At 41.9% G+C, this 19,794-nt stretch overlaps 1 protein-coding gene across 1 annotated transcript in view; it reads left to right on the forward strand.

Moving 5' to 3' along the window:
• Positions 1-19,794, forward strand: part of HORMAD1 (HORMA domain containing 1) — a 59,942-nt gene that overhangs the window by 18,110 nt on the left and 22,038 nt on the right. Inside the window, exons 6-12 of the mRNA XM_075193334.1 lie at positions 505-531; positions 829-896; positions 7,137-7,282; positions 12,182-12,432; positions 16,631-16,694; positions 17,788-17,855; positions 18,471-18,542. Of these exons, the coding sequence (XP_075049435.1) occupies positions 505-531; positions 829-896; positions 7,137-7,282; positions 12,182-12,432; positions 16,631-16,694; positions 17,788-17,855; positions 18,471-18,542 (696 nt within the window). The remainder of the gene's footprint in view (positions 1-504; positions 532-828; positions 897-7,136; positions 7,283-12,181; positions 12,433-16,630; positions 16,695-17,787; positions 17,856-18,470; positions 18,543-19,794) is intronic.

A 19,794-nucleotide genomic window follows, 5' to 3' on the forward strand; every position in this document is an offset into this window, starting at 1 on the left:
ATGGAAAACCTGCACTGTTGGGGCTTCCTGAGGACTGGATTTGCCTTAAGGACAGTCATACCAGCAGCACCTGGTGCTCTAAACATAAAGGTTTCATAGAGTTTTAGAAAATACACAATTTTCTATACAATTATAAAGCGTGGTATTTTTAACCATATTGTCCTCCAGTTATTTCAAGCAAAGACAATACTTAATATTAAGACGCAAAGCTGTTTAACAACCCTCTATTTTGATGTCACTAGGTAAGCTCTGGTGTAAGCATCGCGAATTAGGAAAATACAATCAAACATAATTTATATTCAGGAGAGTTTTAAAAAAGGCTCTTTGTATGATTTCTGCACTTTTTTTTTTTTTACCAGCTCCCGTTTCTCTAAATGTCCCCAATAATGGTAGTCATTGTTATTGTGTTAGCAGTATGTATTTTCATTTTCTATGATTTATTTTTTTTATTTTGCAAGTATCTAGTTTTAACACATAAATGCATTTTTTTAAATTTCATTGTAGATATATACAAACATGGAAGAGCCACAGGTATGTATTTAAACATATAAAGTGATGCTACATTGCCCTCTAGTGTATAGTCTGTCTTTCATTTTTTTGTTAGGTGAATTGCATTGACCAGTTACTATAGTGACATAAATTAGGTATCTCAACATACCATATTTCTAATTATTTGTTAATGTCATGTTCATTTTATGTATTAACTATTTATTTCTTTTTTTATGCTATTTTTTTATTGAAACAATTTGTGCCAAAATCAGTGAAATAAAAATTGAGGCATTGTACAATGGCTTTTGGTGTTATAACTATGTATTTCTATCTTTTTAGACTGTTACGGAATGCTATCAGTTTAAATTTAAGTATACTCCTAATGGACCCATTATGGATTTCACTAGGTGAGTATTTCCTTTATCTGCTGCTTTATCATTGAACAGCAACATTTAGTGGATTAGTCCACATTTAACAAATATTAGCATTAAATATATACACAGAAATCCAAAGGATTATATATGTAAATGACTTTTGCCTTCTTTGCCTATCTTTTACCATTGGTTATATAAACTCTGCTTGGGAGAGTATCTTACATTACCTGCACAGTAAAGGTGTTCTCTCTTACGGGGCAGGCTTTATACATGTTATCTGTTGGGCCTCAGCGGGTTTGAATTGCACAATGCTTTTCTTGTTGTAAATATCATCTCTTGGGTCTACATTTTATCAGCGACTCTACAGCACTACGGCCTCTTACACTACGGTGAGAACATATATGTGTTTACTAGCGTTCTTAATACTAGTACAACACAAGTAAATGAGTCTGTAAAATGGGATCAATTGTTTCTAGTGTCCGCATACCCACTTGCGCTTTTAGTGGCGTTCAGGTGAATCGCATTGTGGGTTTCTGACTGGTTCTTGCTCCATGACCTCCCAACGTGTGTCACTATAGGAGCTTCAAAATAATCTTCTTTTTTCTGACTTGGCCTAATCTCAAGAACAGCATGGTCCAGACATTGGGGCCCCGTGGTTCTGCTAGTCAGAGAGAGTTAGACATATATTGCAAGGTATCATTTTTTAATACATAATCATTTTTAAGTACCGGATTTCCCCAAGTATAAGGCGCTCCCATGTATAAGACGCACCTTAATTTTGACCCCGAAATTTGAAAAAAACAATATTACGGTAGCTGTCAAAAAAGACAGGGAGAGTGTAATGATCAGAGCAGCCGGGCAGCACAATCTCCCTGCAATCGCCCGCCCCCGCTGCCACTGTGCCTCTGTCCCCCTCCTCCTGGATCCCCGCTACCACTCTGCCTGTCCCCCGCCTGCTGGATCCCCGCTACCACTCTGCCTGTCCCCCGCCTGCTGGATCCCCGCTGCCACTCTCTGCATGTCCCCGCCTGCTGGATCCCGGCTGCCACTCTGCCTGTCCCCGCCTGCTGGATCCCCGCTGCCTCTCTGCCTGTCCCCAGCCTGCTGGATCCCCGCTGCCACTCTCTGCCTGTCCCCGCCTGCTGGATCCCCGCTGCCACTCTCTGCCTGTCCCCGCCTGCTGGATCCCCGCTGCCACTCTCTGCCTGTCCCCGCCTGCTAGATCCCCGCTGCCACTCTCTGCCTGTCCCCGCCTGCTGGATCCCCGCTGCCACTCTCTGCCTGTCCCCGCCTGCTGGATCCCCGCTGCCACTCTGCCTGTCCCCCGCCTGCTGGATCTCCGCTGCCACTCTCTAACTGTCCCCGCCTGCTGGATCCCCCCCGCTCTCCCTGTAACGCTGCCCCCCCACTGCATCCCCGCTACCCCTGTATAAGACGCACCCAGGTTTTAGATCCCAAATTTTGGGGAAAAAGGTGCGTCTTATACATGGGGAAATACGGTAAATTAAATAAATTATCTTAATTGATTTTCCTTTTTATTTTATGATAATTGGATTTATATTAAAATATCCGCTATCAATATTTAGGGGTGTATGATGTTTGACACCCACCTTTAAATATATTGGTACAAAGCAGAATAGCTTGGAGGTGGGGGTAATAGCTAAAGCAAACACAAATATTTACTTTTAAAACACATACTTTACTTTTAATTTAACCATACCTCAACAACCACATCGGACTCCAAATAAAATAACAGAGTACAAAATGACATGAGCAAGGTAAAAGGTACACTGTATAAAATGTCCTCCTGTGAGTAAAATCCAGTGTAAATTAAAATCAGACAGTACCTCCTCCTGCCACACACCTACTGCAACACATGCCTTTGGCACGGGTGAAGCGGGTGCCAGGGGCTGGGGTCAGATGGCTGTTGCTTGTCGTGGTACAGGATAGGGGTGCTGGGTCTGGTCAAGGTTTCATGTTGCTTGGAAAGGATCATGGAAATGGAAAACACTTCTACACCCCAGAACTGTCAGAGTCTGCCAGTCCTTCTGTCCTGGAATGGATGAGGCTCTGAAAATTCTACCCAGGAGGAAGGAGAGGTGGCTGAAGACTCTGGCTCTGTGGCCTACTTGTGCTTTGATAATGATTGCAACAGGAAACAGGGAGTAAAGGATTTAGAGCGAGTCATCTGGCAGGCACTAAATATTCAAGACAAAGATGAGTCAGAGGTTCCTGACATAGAAGAAACAGACTGTTTTCTTCCTCTCGTTGATTGGGGGGGGTAATTGAGGGTAGAATTTCAGCCTCAGCAGTCTCTACAATCCATGCTCTCTGGCTTCTGTCCTGGGAGTCGAGTGTAGAGTTAGGAGTCCCTGCCTTTCTCTGGAGATGTATTATTCGGTTGTGAACTGGATAAGACTATTGGTGCACACACTATGTGAGGAAATCAACATTTGTAACATGTCACTGAGGAAATTGTATGGTTGCAATGAAACGTATAAGTATGTCTGAAGTCTTTTCACTATTGTTCGAGTTCGGTTTTTACTGTTATTATACAACAATTTGAGTACTGCTCAGTGTGTCTGCAGTTGAATCAATTCTCATAGTGAATTTACAATTGCCGATCCCACTAACAATGGTGCAGAGCCTTACATATAGCTCCACAGGGAACACGAGGAGAAGGTGCCTCATACAGCTTCCAATACCTGCTAACCCCTGAGCGGATAGGACAGAGCTGAGCCTGCACACGTGACGATCGATCTGGTGGAAGATTGGGGGGTTTTTCATTTGAGGAGCTACATTTCTCCCTATACATTTCAGTCAGTTTTTGGAATCCGATTAATTTCTCCATCATACCGGACACGGAGATGTTATTGTTTAATTACAGTGTGGTTTGATGTGGGATTCACCAGACAGCAAAAACAACTGGATCACACCAGATATTACTTCCAATTACGATTAGACTATTAGTGAGTACACCGCATATTATTTCTAATGAAGATACCCTAATACATTTATTAATTGTAACCTGGCGATACCATATAACATTTATTTGGTAACTGAACAGTGCATACAAGAGATGTTTAGACATAAGACCGTAGGTGGGGTGATATTGACTACACTTATGACATTACACTTGTTTTGAAATTCACAATCATTTGGAAATCAGATATATCTTACTGATTTCCAGAGAAATTTATACATAGCACGAATTGATCTGTGAGAACAGTTTGAATTTGATATTGCTGTTTTTATGGTGATTTACATGCATATGGACATTTATATTTATCCTCAATGATTATATATTAGTGATTTATATTTGTTTGTTTAGAATTTTTAATAGTTCTGAACTCTAGTATGACAGTTATTTTAGTATTGTTTAGACTTTTGGGGGTAAATGTATCAAGCTGAGAGTTTGCCGGCGGTTTTGAAAAGTGGAAATGTTGCCTATAGCAACCAATCAGATTCTAGCTATCATTTTGTAGAATGTACTGAATTAATGATAGCTAGAATCTGATTGGTTTTTCAAACCCGCCAGAAAACTCTCAGCTTGATACATTTACCCCTTGGTATAATTGTATATTACATTATCCACGGATCTTTTTTTTGTTTTTGTACTACACTATTTGGAGTAACTCCTGAGCGTCGTTGCATATATTTTTCTCTGGGAATGTATTATTCGGTTGTGAACTGGACAAGATTATTTCCTGGGCCACAGGGAGAAAGAGTTCCGTCATAACTTTTAATGCCTTGGGACCTATGGACAAACCTCGGCTCCTCATGGAAGTCAGCAGAGAGGAAAACAGTTAAGCTTCCAACTCCCAAGACTTCCAGCGAACATAACGTGCAGGCTGCCCACCATTGGTTTGCAAGCTCGAGAGTTCCAGAACTAATTTCCAAATTGAGTAAGTCTCACCATCATCTGACCAGCAAATTCATCAGTGGCCAAGAGGAGACAGCCTCAACAGTGGTCACCACTTCACAGTTTGGGATCGGATACTGGTGACACCAGACGACAGGCTTCGCTGCTGGGGGCCTGTCATTCTTCAGTGCTGCCTTTTCTGGACTTCACAGGAGTGAAAGCCCCTAATAAATGTGCTTGAACTCAAAGCGGATTTCCACTCTCCAATCCGAGGCACCAAGAGCACCCATGCAATAAGAGAAACCAGCAGGATTATGCGATATGGGAGCAGAATGTTCCGCCATTGCTATGGCATTCATCCCTGGGGTGAAAAACAGATTTTCGCAATAGGCTTCCTTCTTAAGTCTTCAAGCAGATTGTGGACAGATGGGGTCAGCTAGATGTCAACATGATGGCACCTCGGTTGAACCACAGGATGGAGCACTACTGCTCCACAAAAAGGGAACTGAAGGCGTTGATAAACTCCTTGTCAGTACCTTGGAAATTTTGTCTGATTTACCTGTTCCCGCTGGTAACAATGATTCCATGGGTGTTCCAGCAGGTGAAAAGACAGTATTCAGGTGATTGTGAACTAACCAAGTAGGTTATGGTACAATGACATTCTCAACACGGCAGTGGGCCCATTGTGGAGTATGCCTCCAAAACAAGACCTGTTAAGTCAAGGACCTTTTCATCACAAAGTTTAGCTTGGTTGTCTTTAACTGCGTGGCTGTTGAAGGCATAATCCATAAAGCTAAGGGCTTCTTTTACAGTGCAATTCAGACCAGGCGTTAGTCTAGGAAGCTGGTTTCAGCCAGAAATTGCCACAGGGTGTGGAAGACTTATATCTCCTGGTGTGAAAGAAAGGCGTTTCATACCTTCTCTTTTCAATTACTTTTACTGCAGGAGGGTCTAATGGGGGACTGAGACTTGGCTCCTTTAAGGGTCAAGTTTCAGCTCTGTCTGTTTTTCCTTTGAGAGAAAACCTGCACTTTTACAGAAGTGCAGACTTGTTTACAGGAGGTGATGCAAGTGCAGCCTACATACATGTCCCTCTATTGCTCTTTATAACCTTAACCTGGAAATGACAGCTTTACACAAACCTCCCTTCGAACTCTTGAATTCAGTGAAATTTTAAATTACTTACCTGTAAGACTACCCTTTCTCAACAGTTACGATAGTTTGAAAGCTGGGGGTTCTGTCTTGTAGGACTCCATATCTCATCTTTCATGAAAACAGGTCTTCTTTTCCTTTCAGCCCAAAGTGGTCTGCAAGTTACACCTTAAGCAGGACATTTTGATTCCGACCTTAGACTGTGGTAGGTCTCCAGAAGGAGAGGGCTCCCTTCACTCTCTCTGGACATTGTCAGGGCCTTGGGGACCTATGTCCATAGGACACGTGAAGTCACACGACAAATGAGTTTTTGGTTCTCTATAACTCCCACAACAGAGGTTGGCCCACTGACCATTGTTAGATGGATTACTGCGGTAATTCATCAGACTTATATTAGTACAAGAAAATCTGTTTCTAAAAATGGGACAGCAAATTCTGTCAGATCATGAGTGCCTCCTGAACAGAGCAGCACAGGGCCTAGGCTGACCAGCTATGTCGGGCAGCCACCTGGTCTTCAACGGTTTTGTGTCCAAAGATATTAGTTTTGGACATAAGGTGCTACACAAGCATATCCTCCTGTAGGGACAGCTTTGAGATGATCCAAGTGTTGCCCATATGGATGAAAGTCAAAACAGGATTTTTTATAGTTCATCATCGTCATTTATTTATATAGCGCCACTTATTCCGCAGCGCTGTACAGAGAACTCATTCACATCAGTCCCTACCCCATTGGAGCTTACAGTCTAAATTCCCTAATAATAGTTGCCTTAAATCCCTTTCTCTGTCTGTTAGGGGCCCCTGGATGCCCACCCTTAATGATCTTTTGTCATTTGTTCTTTCCTGTTAACCTTGTTAAGGTTCTGTTTTGTTGTTGTTGGAGAACCTTGTTCTACCCTCTCATTCAATTCTCCTGGTTTTGTTCTTGGGGCATTTTTCAAAAATGACTTAAAGCATTGACAGGTAGAGGGGGAGGAACTTGAACCTTCGGACCAAAGCTCAAGCTCTAGTATAGGCTCTATACCCCAGTGTTTCCAGTGTCCCCCAATGGACTTGGAGAACAGTTTTTCAGTACACCAATTGAGGTTTAAATGTACCATATACAGCGTAGCAGAATTAAAATACATTGACTTTGCAGACAATATGTTAAGCGCATTTTACATAAAGGGAACCATTTTCCTAATGGGATTGTGCTGGGTGTGGCTGCAAGCCTGCAGTATACCTTACAATTTATTGTAATTTATAGTGCTTTTTATTTGCAGCAATAAAGACAACAATACCTCTGCCTGCTTAGATGTGAAGAAAGCCAGCGTCATGCTTGTCCGCAAGTTGTATGTTCTTATGCAAAACCTGGGCCCTCTCCCAAATGATGTCTGTTTAACCATGAAGCTGTTTTATTATGATGAAGGTACATGCTAATGATCCTAATAAAAGTAAATGAATCTGTTAGTAATATTTATTGTTATGCAAAAATAACAAAGAGACATATTATAGTAGAATGTTGACACCACAGGTCATGATGCCATTTCACTGGACATGGCTATAGGACGTTATTCGGTCTCCCATGCCAATCTGTCAATGACCTATTCCCATTTTTTTCATATGCGTTAAACTGCCTTGAACTCGGTTATGTTTTTAGAACTCACTATTTTATAGTTTTCCAATGCAGAAATGATCAGTCACACATTACAGGTATAGTGCAATGCAACCCATAGCCGATTTCCATCCTTGTATTGAAAGAACTGATTTTTTTTTTCCTCTGCATAAAGCTGTATTAAGGAGTTAGTAAATAAACAACTGTTCAGCTATAGCAGAAATGAATGAAAAACTCCAATAAAACAATCTCAAACTACCCAACAGCCACAGTATTAATGATAAAGCATAGTTCTACATAGTAGAGGTTACACTTATATGTTACTGGGAGGAAAAAAAAACATTTCCTATAATCATCTGCTCCAAATTCTAAGAACAAGGCATTCAGAAATAAGTGTCACTTTGTATCGTTTGGTTTACTACCTTTCTCCAATGTGTCAGTGTTGCAAGTTATGAAAAAATAATTTCAGTCAATATATAGCTCTAAATTGGCTTGTGCTCGTGGTCAGGAAATATTCAGGAAGCTGTGTAATCTCCAGCTTCTCCCACTAGCCCAGTACACTTACCAGAGTTCAGCGTCGGACTGGCCCACCGGGATACTGGAAAAATCACCGGTAGGCCCCGCTACCCTACAGCCACACCCCCTTCTAGAATTGGGCGGAGCCCATCCAGCTCACCTGGGGGTCGATGTCCTCTTCGGCGTCCCAGCTGTCCTCCTCGGCGTCCCCGCTGTCCTCTGCGTTCCTGCTGCTGCAGATGACTGGCTGTCAGTGACAGCCAGTCATCTTTCACATAAGATCGCAGTTGCGATCATGTGACCTGCCCCCTCTTCCTGTCAGCTGACTGTCTGCTCCCTGAAGAACTAAGCACCAGAGAGGCTGCAGCAATGGGTAAGTAGATTTTTTTTTACAGGACTTGCAGCATGAGACAAAATTCTCATATATATATTTATATATATATATATATATATATATATATATATATATATATACATACACATACATATATACACACATATATATATATATATATATATATATATATATATATATATATATAATAATGTGTGTGTGTATATATATATATGTATATATATATATATATATATATATATATATATATATATATATATATAAATATATATATATACATATATCTTTCATCTGTGCTCTAGTTACTGGGAGAGCAGAGGCTGACTGCAGAGAGTATGTGTGTGTGTGTGTGTGTGTGTGTATATATATATATATATATATATATATATATTATATTTATATATTAGTGTGTGTGTGAATTGAGAGCTCTATTCCATTGCATATGTAAATTGGACGGCACTATTGTGGGTATAATGTGAATTGGGGAAACTATTGTGGGCATAATATGAATTGGGGACACTATTGCGTAGTATATGTGAATTTCGGGTACTACTGTGGCATAACATTGGGGGCACTACTGTGTGGTTGTTTGAGGCACTACTGTGTGACATAATATTGTTTTGGGGCACTATTATGTGGTATAGGGGGGCTGCCTATCTATACTAAACTATAGTGAGGGGGGGGGGCTGCCTATGCTAAACTATAGGGAGGGGGGCTGTACAGAGAACACTATAGGGAGGGGGTGATGGGACCTTTAATTTAATGCTGGGGCTGTTTGGAGGGAGGGTAATAGGTTTATTTATTAAATGGGAATACTATTAATTTGATGTTGGGGCCGGTTGGAGGGAAATAGATCTATTTATCAAATGCGAGCACTATTACTTTAATGTTGAGGCTGGAGAGAGGCCTAATTATTAATTGTGGGTGCTGTTGATTTAATGGCAGGGAAGGTTGTCGTTTCTAAATGTACCCATTATTTTTTTCAAATAGGGCCCTCAACATTCCAGGATCCAGACAATCAGCAACTAAAGAAACCAGCAGCCACAGGTGATAAAAGTGACAACAACAGGTAGGACAGTTTGTAAAATATTCTGAATCTAGTGCAGGCTTGGCTAACCTGTGGTACTCCAGGTGTTGTGAAACTACAAGTCCCAGCATACCCTTCCAGCAATAAGCTGCTATATATTGGCAAAGCATGCTGGGGCTTGTAGTTTCACAACACCTGGAGTGTCACAGGTTAGCCAAGCCTAATTTTTGGTGACTGTTCTGCCCAATCTAAGGGGCAGGTCAAGACTTTATATTCTTTTTACACACACTGCATTCTTTATATACTACAGTAAGGTGCTAGCTGTCTTTAGTGGACTGACCACTCCCCCTCTAGTGTCTGGTCCCGCCTATATGATGTCTGACCACACCCCCTCTGGTGGGCCCCTAGTGTTGCAGTCCCCCGGTGGGCCCTTCATGCCCCAGTCCGACACTGCCAGAGTTATATTTGGTAACCCACAAATATCAGTTTTCAATATTCCCCAATATCCTTTTAATTTAACACTTCCCCAGACATAAGCAGCATTTCATCCGTTTCTATAGACCAGTTCACACATGGCTGAGTTATAAGTTGCATTGAATCCTTTTTCTTTTCAGTGATTGGAAATGGTAGCAGACCACTGTCGTGTTGAGATGGGTCATTTTGGAAGTAACATTTGTCCTGTTTAAAGCTGCACTTCCAGATAGCCGTGGGAGTTATTTCTGCTTACTGCTGGTAACTGGCTGCAGGGGGTTATGTGAGCAGGGAGGTACAATCAGAAGCCGATAAGCCAGAGATTGCGGCTTCTGATTGGTTCCCCATCTCACACCTTCCTCTGCAGTCAGTTGATCCAATAATTGTTTTATTTCCATTTTTTATGGAATATTTTTTAACTACTACTTGAATGCACATTAGCTTGTTGGCAGAGGTCTCATTTGGGCCGTTTTCTATGAAACTGGTTATGGAAGAGAGGAGGAAGTTTCTGGACCATTCACTATACAAGTGCACAAATCACAAAAATTAAAAACACACTTCCAAATATTGTGTATTCTTTTTTTCCAAAATATGTTTATTGGGGCATTGAAAGCTTCAAAAGAAGGTAACAGCATGCAGTTAAATGAAGTGCAGAAACAGAAACGGATGCAGCAATAAACTAAAGGATGTTCGAGTATCGGGGGTTCACTAAGCATGGCGTATGTTAAGATAAGTACATGGACAATGATAAAAAAATGCAAGGTCTAAGCATATAACTTGGGCAGCACGGTGGCTTAATGGTTAGCACTTCTGCCTCACAGCACTGAGTTCAATTCCCGATCGTGGCCTTAACTGTGGAGTTTGTATAACCTCCCCGTGTTTGTGTAGGTTTTTTCTGAGTTTTCCGGTTTCCTCCCACACTCCAAAAACATTCTAGTAGGTTAATTGGCTGCTGTTAAATTGACCCGTCTCTCTCGGTCTGTGTATTAGGGAATTTAGACTGTAAGCTCCAATGGGACAGGGACTGATGTGAGTGAGTTCTCTGTACAGCGCTGCGGAAGTAGTGGTGCTATATAAATAGATGATGATGATGAAGCATAGATATATTGGGCCTGAGTCATTAAGGGACGCATACTGAGTGCATCGTGCAGTTGTTCGCAACGGCTCGTAAATCATCTCTGCATTCTCCCGGAGTCAGCAAGGTGCGGATCTCAAGATACGTGTGGTGATGACTATGGGCGTAGGGTCACTCTGCTGTACTAGACCAGACACTGCAGGATGCGTACAATACATATGTGGAATATGAAATCTCAAAAGAACGCACAGAAAAAAAAATATTAATCAATTAATGTTACCTGTCAATAATATAGTCATTTATGATTAGAAATGGAAACGATAAAAAAAAAATCACATTTTCTTTTTCTGTTGAAAAACATTTATTAGGCTGTCCTTAATGTCTACTGTACATAAAATACATTTTTACAGTTGCTGCTGATTGCAGACACATGTTATAGCTGCACACGCTACTGACCCAGGACTTAGACTAGACCCTTAGCTGGTGCAAGAGATACGGCAGAAAAACAAGACACTTTCACACACACAGAGCTTCGTTTTGACGTGGCTGCATTAGCTTCAGTTTGGCACACCCACATTGTGCATGCTCATTTCCAGCCCCGTTCACTCCCCGAAATCGTAAGCCGTCGTAACTGTCATTTGCATTGGCATATGCAACAGACTTGCTTTCGTTGACGGCCGAGTGTCCTCGTTCTGGGCAGGCGCAGAAGGGAATTGCGTACGATACGCACAAAAAAGGACATCCGTCCCTTAATTACTTAGGCCCATTGTGTATTCTTCAGATATCTAAAATGTGCACAGATTGTGGATGGTGCGTTACACAATAATTGAATATGATACAAAAAAAGAAAATACATTCTGTTTATGGGCACTCTGGGGTTATGTAAATTAAATAAAAACCAACATTTTACTATAGATTAAAATGTGTGTGTGTGTGCATGTATATAGATAGATATAAAAGAACCAATTAAATTATATGTATATCATGAAACAATGGGTGAAAAATAAATGGATACGTATAGGTAGATCAGGTAAACCTAATTGGTGACCTTTAATTTAGTCACACTGTAAGTATGACTGTTTGTTTCAGGAAATTAGATACTATGCTGGACTCTGTGGGTCATTTGTTATAATTTAAACGACGAGTTGGTGTGGTGTATCTCCAGTGCTGTCTACCAGGTTTTGTTAGAGTTTCTTCAACCTGTCTTAACTTAACCAAAAATGATGTTCTCGACTCCTGGGTGATTTTTGCCTTATGTGTTCCTTGCAGTTACTCCAGTGGACTATCAGCCTCCTGGCTTCAAAGAAGGGAGCTGTGACCAAATGATGTTTGAGGGGGACCCAATCTACCTGAATGTGGGGGAAGTGACTACTCCTTTTCATGTCTTGAAAGTGAGGGTCACTACAGAGAAAGAACGAATGGAGAACATTGGAAAGACCGTACTGAAGAGTGCAGAAAAAAAAAGTCCCACAAAAGCTATCTGTCTGAATGTGGAAGAAGCCCAATATCCCGACAGTTCTGTAAGTGCAAAATTAGGCAAGCCCTGCAAACCAAATGGTCACTAATTTTAAGAATATTTTTTATATCAGTCACCTTGCCATTTCTTCATTGGCAGACAGGAACCTACACTAAGGTTAAGAATTCTCTACACGGGAAAGGGCTTTTTACATCAAGTAACCTATTTTAACAACTTAAAGTGAACCTGTTACCTGGGGAACATACTTTATTGTTTTATTTATAATAAATGAAGTATTCTTGGAAGCATCCACCAGTTCGCCCAGTACAGTAAATAGTTTAGCTATCTCCCCATCACTGGCCCCTATTTGTCAGTGCTCCACATCAGTAAGGAGGCTAGCACTACAGAAACATAGCTATCGCTTATGGTGACATCCTGCCATGATCCATCTGTCTGATTACAGATGAAGTTGAAGTACAAGTAGGGTAAAAAAAAATTCCCAATTCTTCTAAAGTTTGGACACCTTGGTCATAGTGGTTCATTTTTTGAAGCCAGCATACTTATAGACCTATTTTTACAGGAAATTGCATGCATGTCCCATTGAGAGATTGGCTCGGAAAGGAAAATGTGATCATTATCACAGAAGGTTATGACCGGCAGACCCAGTGTTGTGACCGTCATCGGGCACATCACACGGCCACCTAGTTCACTGAGAACTTCCCAGTCAGTCACTTTCTGCAGGGAGAGGGGAGGCTTTCATTAGGTCACAAAGGAGCAGGGCAGGACCTCCAGTGATCAAGGCAGGTCCGATGTAGGCAGCTGCAACAGCAGTCACACACTAAGGACAGATTGATGCAGGGAGATCTTTCTTCAAAGAGAGCGGCCATGGGGAGAGACTGCTTATCCTCAGTAGCCGACAGCACCTACTTGGCTGGCTTTACCTCACAGATGAAAGCCCAACAGACAACCCTTCAGCTCACTCTGTGTCAGGCTCCTCTTCTGTATCACCTGTCGGGAAGTTCTCTGTGAAGATTTTATCATATAGCTAAAATTTTAGGGCTACAAGCTTGTGTTACTGGGGCTACATTTTGTTCCATATTATATTGTGCACTACAGTTGTTTTTACAAGTTGTCACTCCTGCATTTTCTTTCTTCAGATTGTGCATTACAGTAATCTTTTATAAGACCTCTCAGCCTCTCAGATACTCTCTCTATTTGATTGCGGTCTACATCTGTACACCTGTCCCTATGTCTTGTCACCTTTCTGTCATGTCAAATAAGAGTAGCAGTTCCAAAGCCAAGTCTGGTGGCTAAAAATCAGTAATGTATTTTACTTGTTCCAAGCAGAATGAGGTTGGGTTCCTACTCTAAGATTTTTCTTGGTACAAAAACCAGATTAGATCTTTCATCACATTTTGAACCTGAATTCCTAAACACCTAACTTCGGGGGCACAGGGTCAAAATGGAGTCTTTGAAATCAGTTGTAAATAGCACAGAGCTGGTAAAGACATCAATGTCTTCCCAGATTTGCAGTGGAATATTTCCATTTTTCAGTTTTGGGCTATAAAGTTCGCCTAGCAATATCCCCAATGGGAGTTTACGAAGGCTAAGATCCAGGGGAGCGACAGTGGATAATATACTACCAGAAGTTGATCCTGAAATATATTCTTGGGGCTACTATTTGATGCCAGAATGCAGAGAGTATATTTGCCGGAGGACAAGAACATCGCTGGTCAGGGATAAGTAAAGTTCCTCTTGGCTCTCAAGGGAGCGCCAAATCTGTTATGCATGAACCTCCTGGGGATAGTGGTGTCCACCTTTGAGGTGGTACAAATTGCATGCTTTCACTCGAGGGTATTCCAGATAGAGATGGATAGCCAGTTCCTCAGGCTGTCCCCACAGGCAAGTAAGTTTTTTTTTGTGGATAAAGATCAACAATCTCAACAAGGGTTGTCTTTGTGTTTTGGTACTGGACCATAGTTACCACAGATGGAGAATAGGGATGGGGAGCTGTAACTGTGCAGCTTCATCTGCAGGAATCTTTTGTCCCGGGAGTATTCCCATCAACATGTTAGAACTAAGAGCGGTAATAATAATAATAATAAAAAGACTCCGGCTCATCTGCAGGGGAAGGCCAAAAGAATTCAATCAAACAATGCCACAGCTATTGTGTACATAAATCATCAGGGAGGCATGAAGAGCTCCCTGACAATGAAAGAGACCTCCAAGATAATGCACTGAACAGAACAATATGTTTCATAAATACCAACAGAATTCATTCCAGGGGTGGAATATTGTGAAGTAGACTTCCTTAGCAGGCATGCCATACATCCAGGGGAATGGTCTCTTCACCCAGGGGCCTCCATAGGTTGTGGAAAAGGTGAAAAGAAGGGGTGCTCTAGTAATTTCTCATTCATCCACTCTGGGGGACACTGCTACAATGAGGCCTCAGGAGTTGGCACTTACAACGTTAAATAAACTTGCTGCTGACTCCTCCCCTCTGCAACCCCTACCAGCCTCAATGTATTTTAAGTGCCCAAGGAGGTTAGGCTAGTTCAGGATCTCTATAGATGTATTCCTGAAAGGTTGACCCAGCTCTTGTCATTTTTCCAAGAAGATCTTGGCAGTGGTGTAAGACTTACAATGTCAGATCTCTACTCCATTAGTCTACTTTCGAAGGAGGTTACCTCTCATGCCTGAGGGGGGAGGAGCTTAAGTGTCTTACAACTGGAACAGCCTCAATATCCCAAGTTAGCAGTGTCCTCCAATGGAATCAGAGAAATGGATGTAACACAAGTTTAGAAATCCTGTTTTTCATCTACCTATTACCCCTAGTCCAACAGGTAAACTGATATAGTAAATCAGATCGTGGAACAATATCTTAGAAATTTCATTTTTTTTTTTACCTAAACAGCAAATCTTTTCCGTAAACAGAATTTGCTTTTAATATTTATTTTTCGCTGTTCATGGATTTTATCATAAAAATGCCTCCGCTATCTTGTCTTCCTTAAGTCTCCCAGAATCTAAAGTTGGAGATTTTGTAGATCTATTGTGAAAGACCCAAACCTCCCTTTCCAAACCTGTGTTTTTTTTTATTGTTTTGGTTCCAAAAGTATTTAATTGACTGGGTATAGCTATCTTTAAAACATATGGAGATTTACTAATTGTTTCATTGGACCTTGAAAGTTTTCAGACAAACTCTGCAGTATTCCAGCCAGGAACTTAACTCATTTTCTTGGAGGGGGACACCCTTCCTTTAATACCCCCTTCCCGTCTCTGCACTCCTAGCAGGGGCAGGTTGCTTGTGTAGTACATGCGCCTACCGGCCGTGAGGCCTGGCCGCTCTGATGGTATTTAAAACGCAATTGGAGCAACTAGTCATGATATTGCTAACAGGATCGCTTCTTGGGGTAAATGTATCAAGCTGAGAGTTTTCTGGCGAGTTTGAAAAACCAATCAGATTCTAGCTATCATTTATTTAGTACATTCTACAAAACGGATAGCTAGACTCTGATTGGTTGCTATAGGCAACATCTCCAGTTTTCAAACCCACGTGAAAACTCTCAGCTTGATACATTTACAATCACTTTTAGCAGCCCGCAGGAGCTAGTTTGAGCCACTGTTTCTCTAAACAGTGGCCATACTCCCACCATATCTTCTGTAACTACAATATAAGTCTGTGCCCCCCCCTGCCTAAGAGAAAAATGGATTCATTTGCTTGAAATTAAATCATTTTCTCTAAAGTCTAGGACTTTCTAAGTGAGAATTGATAATGTTGCATTAGAGTAGGTGACATCTGCCACCTTATGTATTGCAATGAAATGTCATAACCCCCTGCCCCCTACATTTCATCATGCACATATATACTCTGCACACTGACTTAAATCACAGTGTTTATATAATAAAATACTAAGTTTGACAGCAAACAATGCAATTAATAGTATTCTCACCCTGTAACAACATGAAGAGCACTATTATTTTGCTGTCTATTATGCCTTCTTTGTAGTTTATAGTGTGCAGAAATCCGTTGGATGTTTAACAATGGACTACATTTACCAATTGTATTTTAATTGAGCTACACATTTATTGAAAGCCGCATTTCTGTGATTTAAATACTGAAACCTAGTTATTCTCTTCCTGGTGCTGTTTTGAAATTAGATTTGTAAAGCTCATTTTGTTCTACTAAGCAAAGAAAAATCAATAAACAGGAATGAAATCTGTTAAGGAAGACTAAAGTGCTGTATCTTTTTACATTCATGAAGGTTGAGTCACTCTGTGGCGAAGCTGATGTGGAGAAAAATGATGTTGAGTCTTTGAATGTTGATGGTAAGAAACTCGGTTGATTTTCATTAAATTACTCACACGGGTGCAATGCTATAAGCAAATAAAGTTGTATTTAGTCTGTTCCTTCACATAAGCATGAACTGTTTTTGTGATCAAAAACTTCAGACCTGTCGCCAGTTTAGGACACAGTGGGGGGAATTCACTTGGCCGCGTTACTGTAAAAAGTAATGCGGCCTGCACACTATTACTGTTATTACAGTAATAGTGCGCTTAAATATTATTATTATTATTAATTTTTATTTATAAGGCACCACAAGGTGTCCGTAGCGCCGTACAGGGACAAACAAATTACAATACAATGGGAGACAGCACAGTAAACAGTAAGCACAGTAACTTAATAAGCTCAATGCACAGCTAGAGAGGGCGGGAAAGGGGGAGGGAGGATCCGCAAACGACGGGGCCCAAGAAGGAGGGCGTGGAAGACAGGGAGACCCCCAGGGGGGAGGAGGGAGCGAGAGTGGACGTGGGGTGGAGAACCCTCGAGGAGGAGGGCTAAGTAGCTGGAGAGCAAAGTTAGAAGTGGTGGAAACGGGAGGAGAGATGGCCCTGCTCAGAGGAGCGTACAATTTAAGGGGAGGGGTGGACAGACAGAGAGACGCAGGGGAGAGAGGGAGAGTAGGGGGACGGAGGCAGAAGATAAGGTAGTAAGTTAAGTGGGAGACAGAAAGGCTTTAAGAAAAAGGTGAGTTTTTAGGGCCCGTTTGAAACTGGACAGATTAGGGGAAGTTCTGATGGAGGGAGGGAGCTTGTTTCAGTGGAGGGGGGCAGCGCAGGCGAAGTCTTGGATACGCGCATGGGAGGAGGTTATAAGGGGGGAAGAGAGGCGACGGTTAGAAATACCGTTATTACGGTAGTTTCAACACCAGCTTTTTGCTCGCAGCTCCCTAAGCTGCGAGCAAATAAAATACTAGAAGCTTCCTTTTGACTAGGCAATCTCATGTACCCTTACCCCCAATTGTATCAGTATTATGAATGCATGTTTCTTTAAATAAATTATTTAGTTCAAAGCCAATTTCAAATGTATCTTCCCTGTTGGGGTTTCATCCTCGGTTAACATTGCCAATATCATTTTCAGAGCTCAGTCTGAATTGTCAGGAGAATGAGAGTATGACGTCTGATGACCCTAATAAGGAGCAGTCACAGGTACAATCAAGTCTGATTTAGGACCCTGCAAATCTAGGCACAGATCGCTGTATGAGGTGGTTTCCAATGACCCATGAAATGCGCTAGCTTAACAAGTAGGCGCACATAAAGATACATTGCGGGTCTGCACAATTTGTAGTTCACAAACAATCCTTTTTGTGTGCCGTGTCTTTTACAAATGGTAGTAAATTGAAAACAGGTGCAATTATTAGAGCATCTAATGATTGAATTGTAACAAGCGCACTCACATTAATCTACTAGCATGTTTTTGAAAACCAGAGCACCTAAAGGAAATCCACACAAACATGGTGAGAACATAAAAACTTCACCCAGACAGTGCCCTGGTCAGAATAGGACTGATGAGCCCAGCACTTTAAGACAACAATACTGTGCTATTATGATACCTGTAGGCAGATATGCCAAATTATGGGTTAAATATGTGCTACCTACTTTGTCTTAGTACTTGCTAAATATTTCGAATTTATTATAAATGTGACTCATAATGTAAAATAAAAATGAATATTTGGTTAGGTTGATCATTTTGTGTTATGAATCAGTTCAGTTTCACTGTTTAATTTACAATAAACCTTTGTATTCTTGTTTTTCACTAACTAGACACTGCTGGCAAATACCAGCTCAGCTACCGCTGTACGTAAAACCAGGAGTGGACAGATCATTAAAGACAAGGTTTGTGCAGCCACCTGATTAATGTGACATGATAAAATATTAAAGGAGAAAGTCACTTAGGAAGCGCACCTTGGTATTTCTTGTGGGTGTGGATGGTCCCCTGTACTTTAAGGCCCATGTCTACTCTTCCCTCTCAGGAGAGGCTTCCACTAACTAGAAGAACAGATGTGTGCAGAGAGGCTAAAAATTATCTACACGTTCACTCTGCCAAAATATATAGATATATCAAAGTCTAACCTCCTACCACTATAGTATAGACCCTTTCATTAAAATACGTTTCTCTTTCATCCAGTCTGGGGGACACTGCTTACCATGGGTTGTGGAGGGAGCTGGTGGAGTTGGCACCTAACTAGTTAAGTTTTAGTACTGCCGACAGACCCCTCCCCTCTACAATCCCCCTGCCCTCTCTTGTTCAGTTTTTTTTAGGTGCCCTGGAGTTGGGCAGTGTTTTTTAGTACTTAGAGTAATTTTAATACATTTTATTTCTTTTATTTGACTTTTATTTTTTATACAGGTGGCAGCGCTGGAGTGTGTTCTACTATAGAGAACACGCTCACAGCTTGGCAGCGCAGGCATTTCTCTGTCAGATGAGAGCCAACGGCTCTCACTGACAGGGACAGGAGAAGATAGGTGCCTGATTGAGGAGTGGCAAGCGGTCTCAGGGACCGCTGCACTCCTTCAGCCTCCCCGATAACCGGCGCTGCCATTACAGGCATAGAGTGCCGGTTATCGGACACTGAAGACGCCGGCAGCCATTTTGATTTTTGCCACTCTGCGCTGAGGAGAGAGGAGGAAGGGGGCTATGCCACGATTCCCCCCTCATACATAGGAGGGGGGCGTTGGGTATCTTCCGCTGCGGAGACATCTGTCCTAGAGGTCTCCACTACTCTGCCACGTATCAGAATTTTTTTTTTTTGGAACCTGAATAGCTGCAGAGACAGCAATTACTGAAGGGGGGGGAGCTAAAGCATAGAGCTCCCCCCTCCTTCCAGAGAGAGATGGTCTGTCCCAGTCTTCTGGCGCCAAGAGAAGCCCGGGAAGAGAGAGCAGAGCTGAGGGAGCAGGCACAGGACAACTGCTGTGGACTTCTCCCCTTTGTGGCCCCTGGGCTAAGTATCAGTTTCTTTAAACACATATATCTTTTTTCTGTGTAAAAAAAGTGGGTGTCACTCACCGGACTGTGAGTGCTTCTTCCCGGACATTTAGGAACCGTGGCCGTCCTCCACCCTGAGGGACTGCGCATGCGCAGCCC

This window comes from Mixophyes fleayi, chromosome 12, assembly GCF_038048845.1.
Source record: "Mixophyes fleayi isolate aMixFle1 chromosome 12, aMixFle1.hap1, whole genome shotgun sequence".
NCBI lineage: Eukaryota > Metazoa > Chordata > Amphibia > Anura > Limnodynastidae > Mixophyes > Mixophyes fleayi.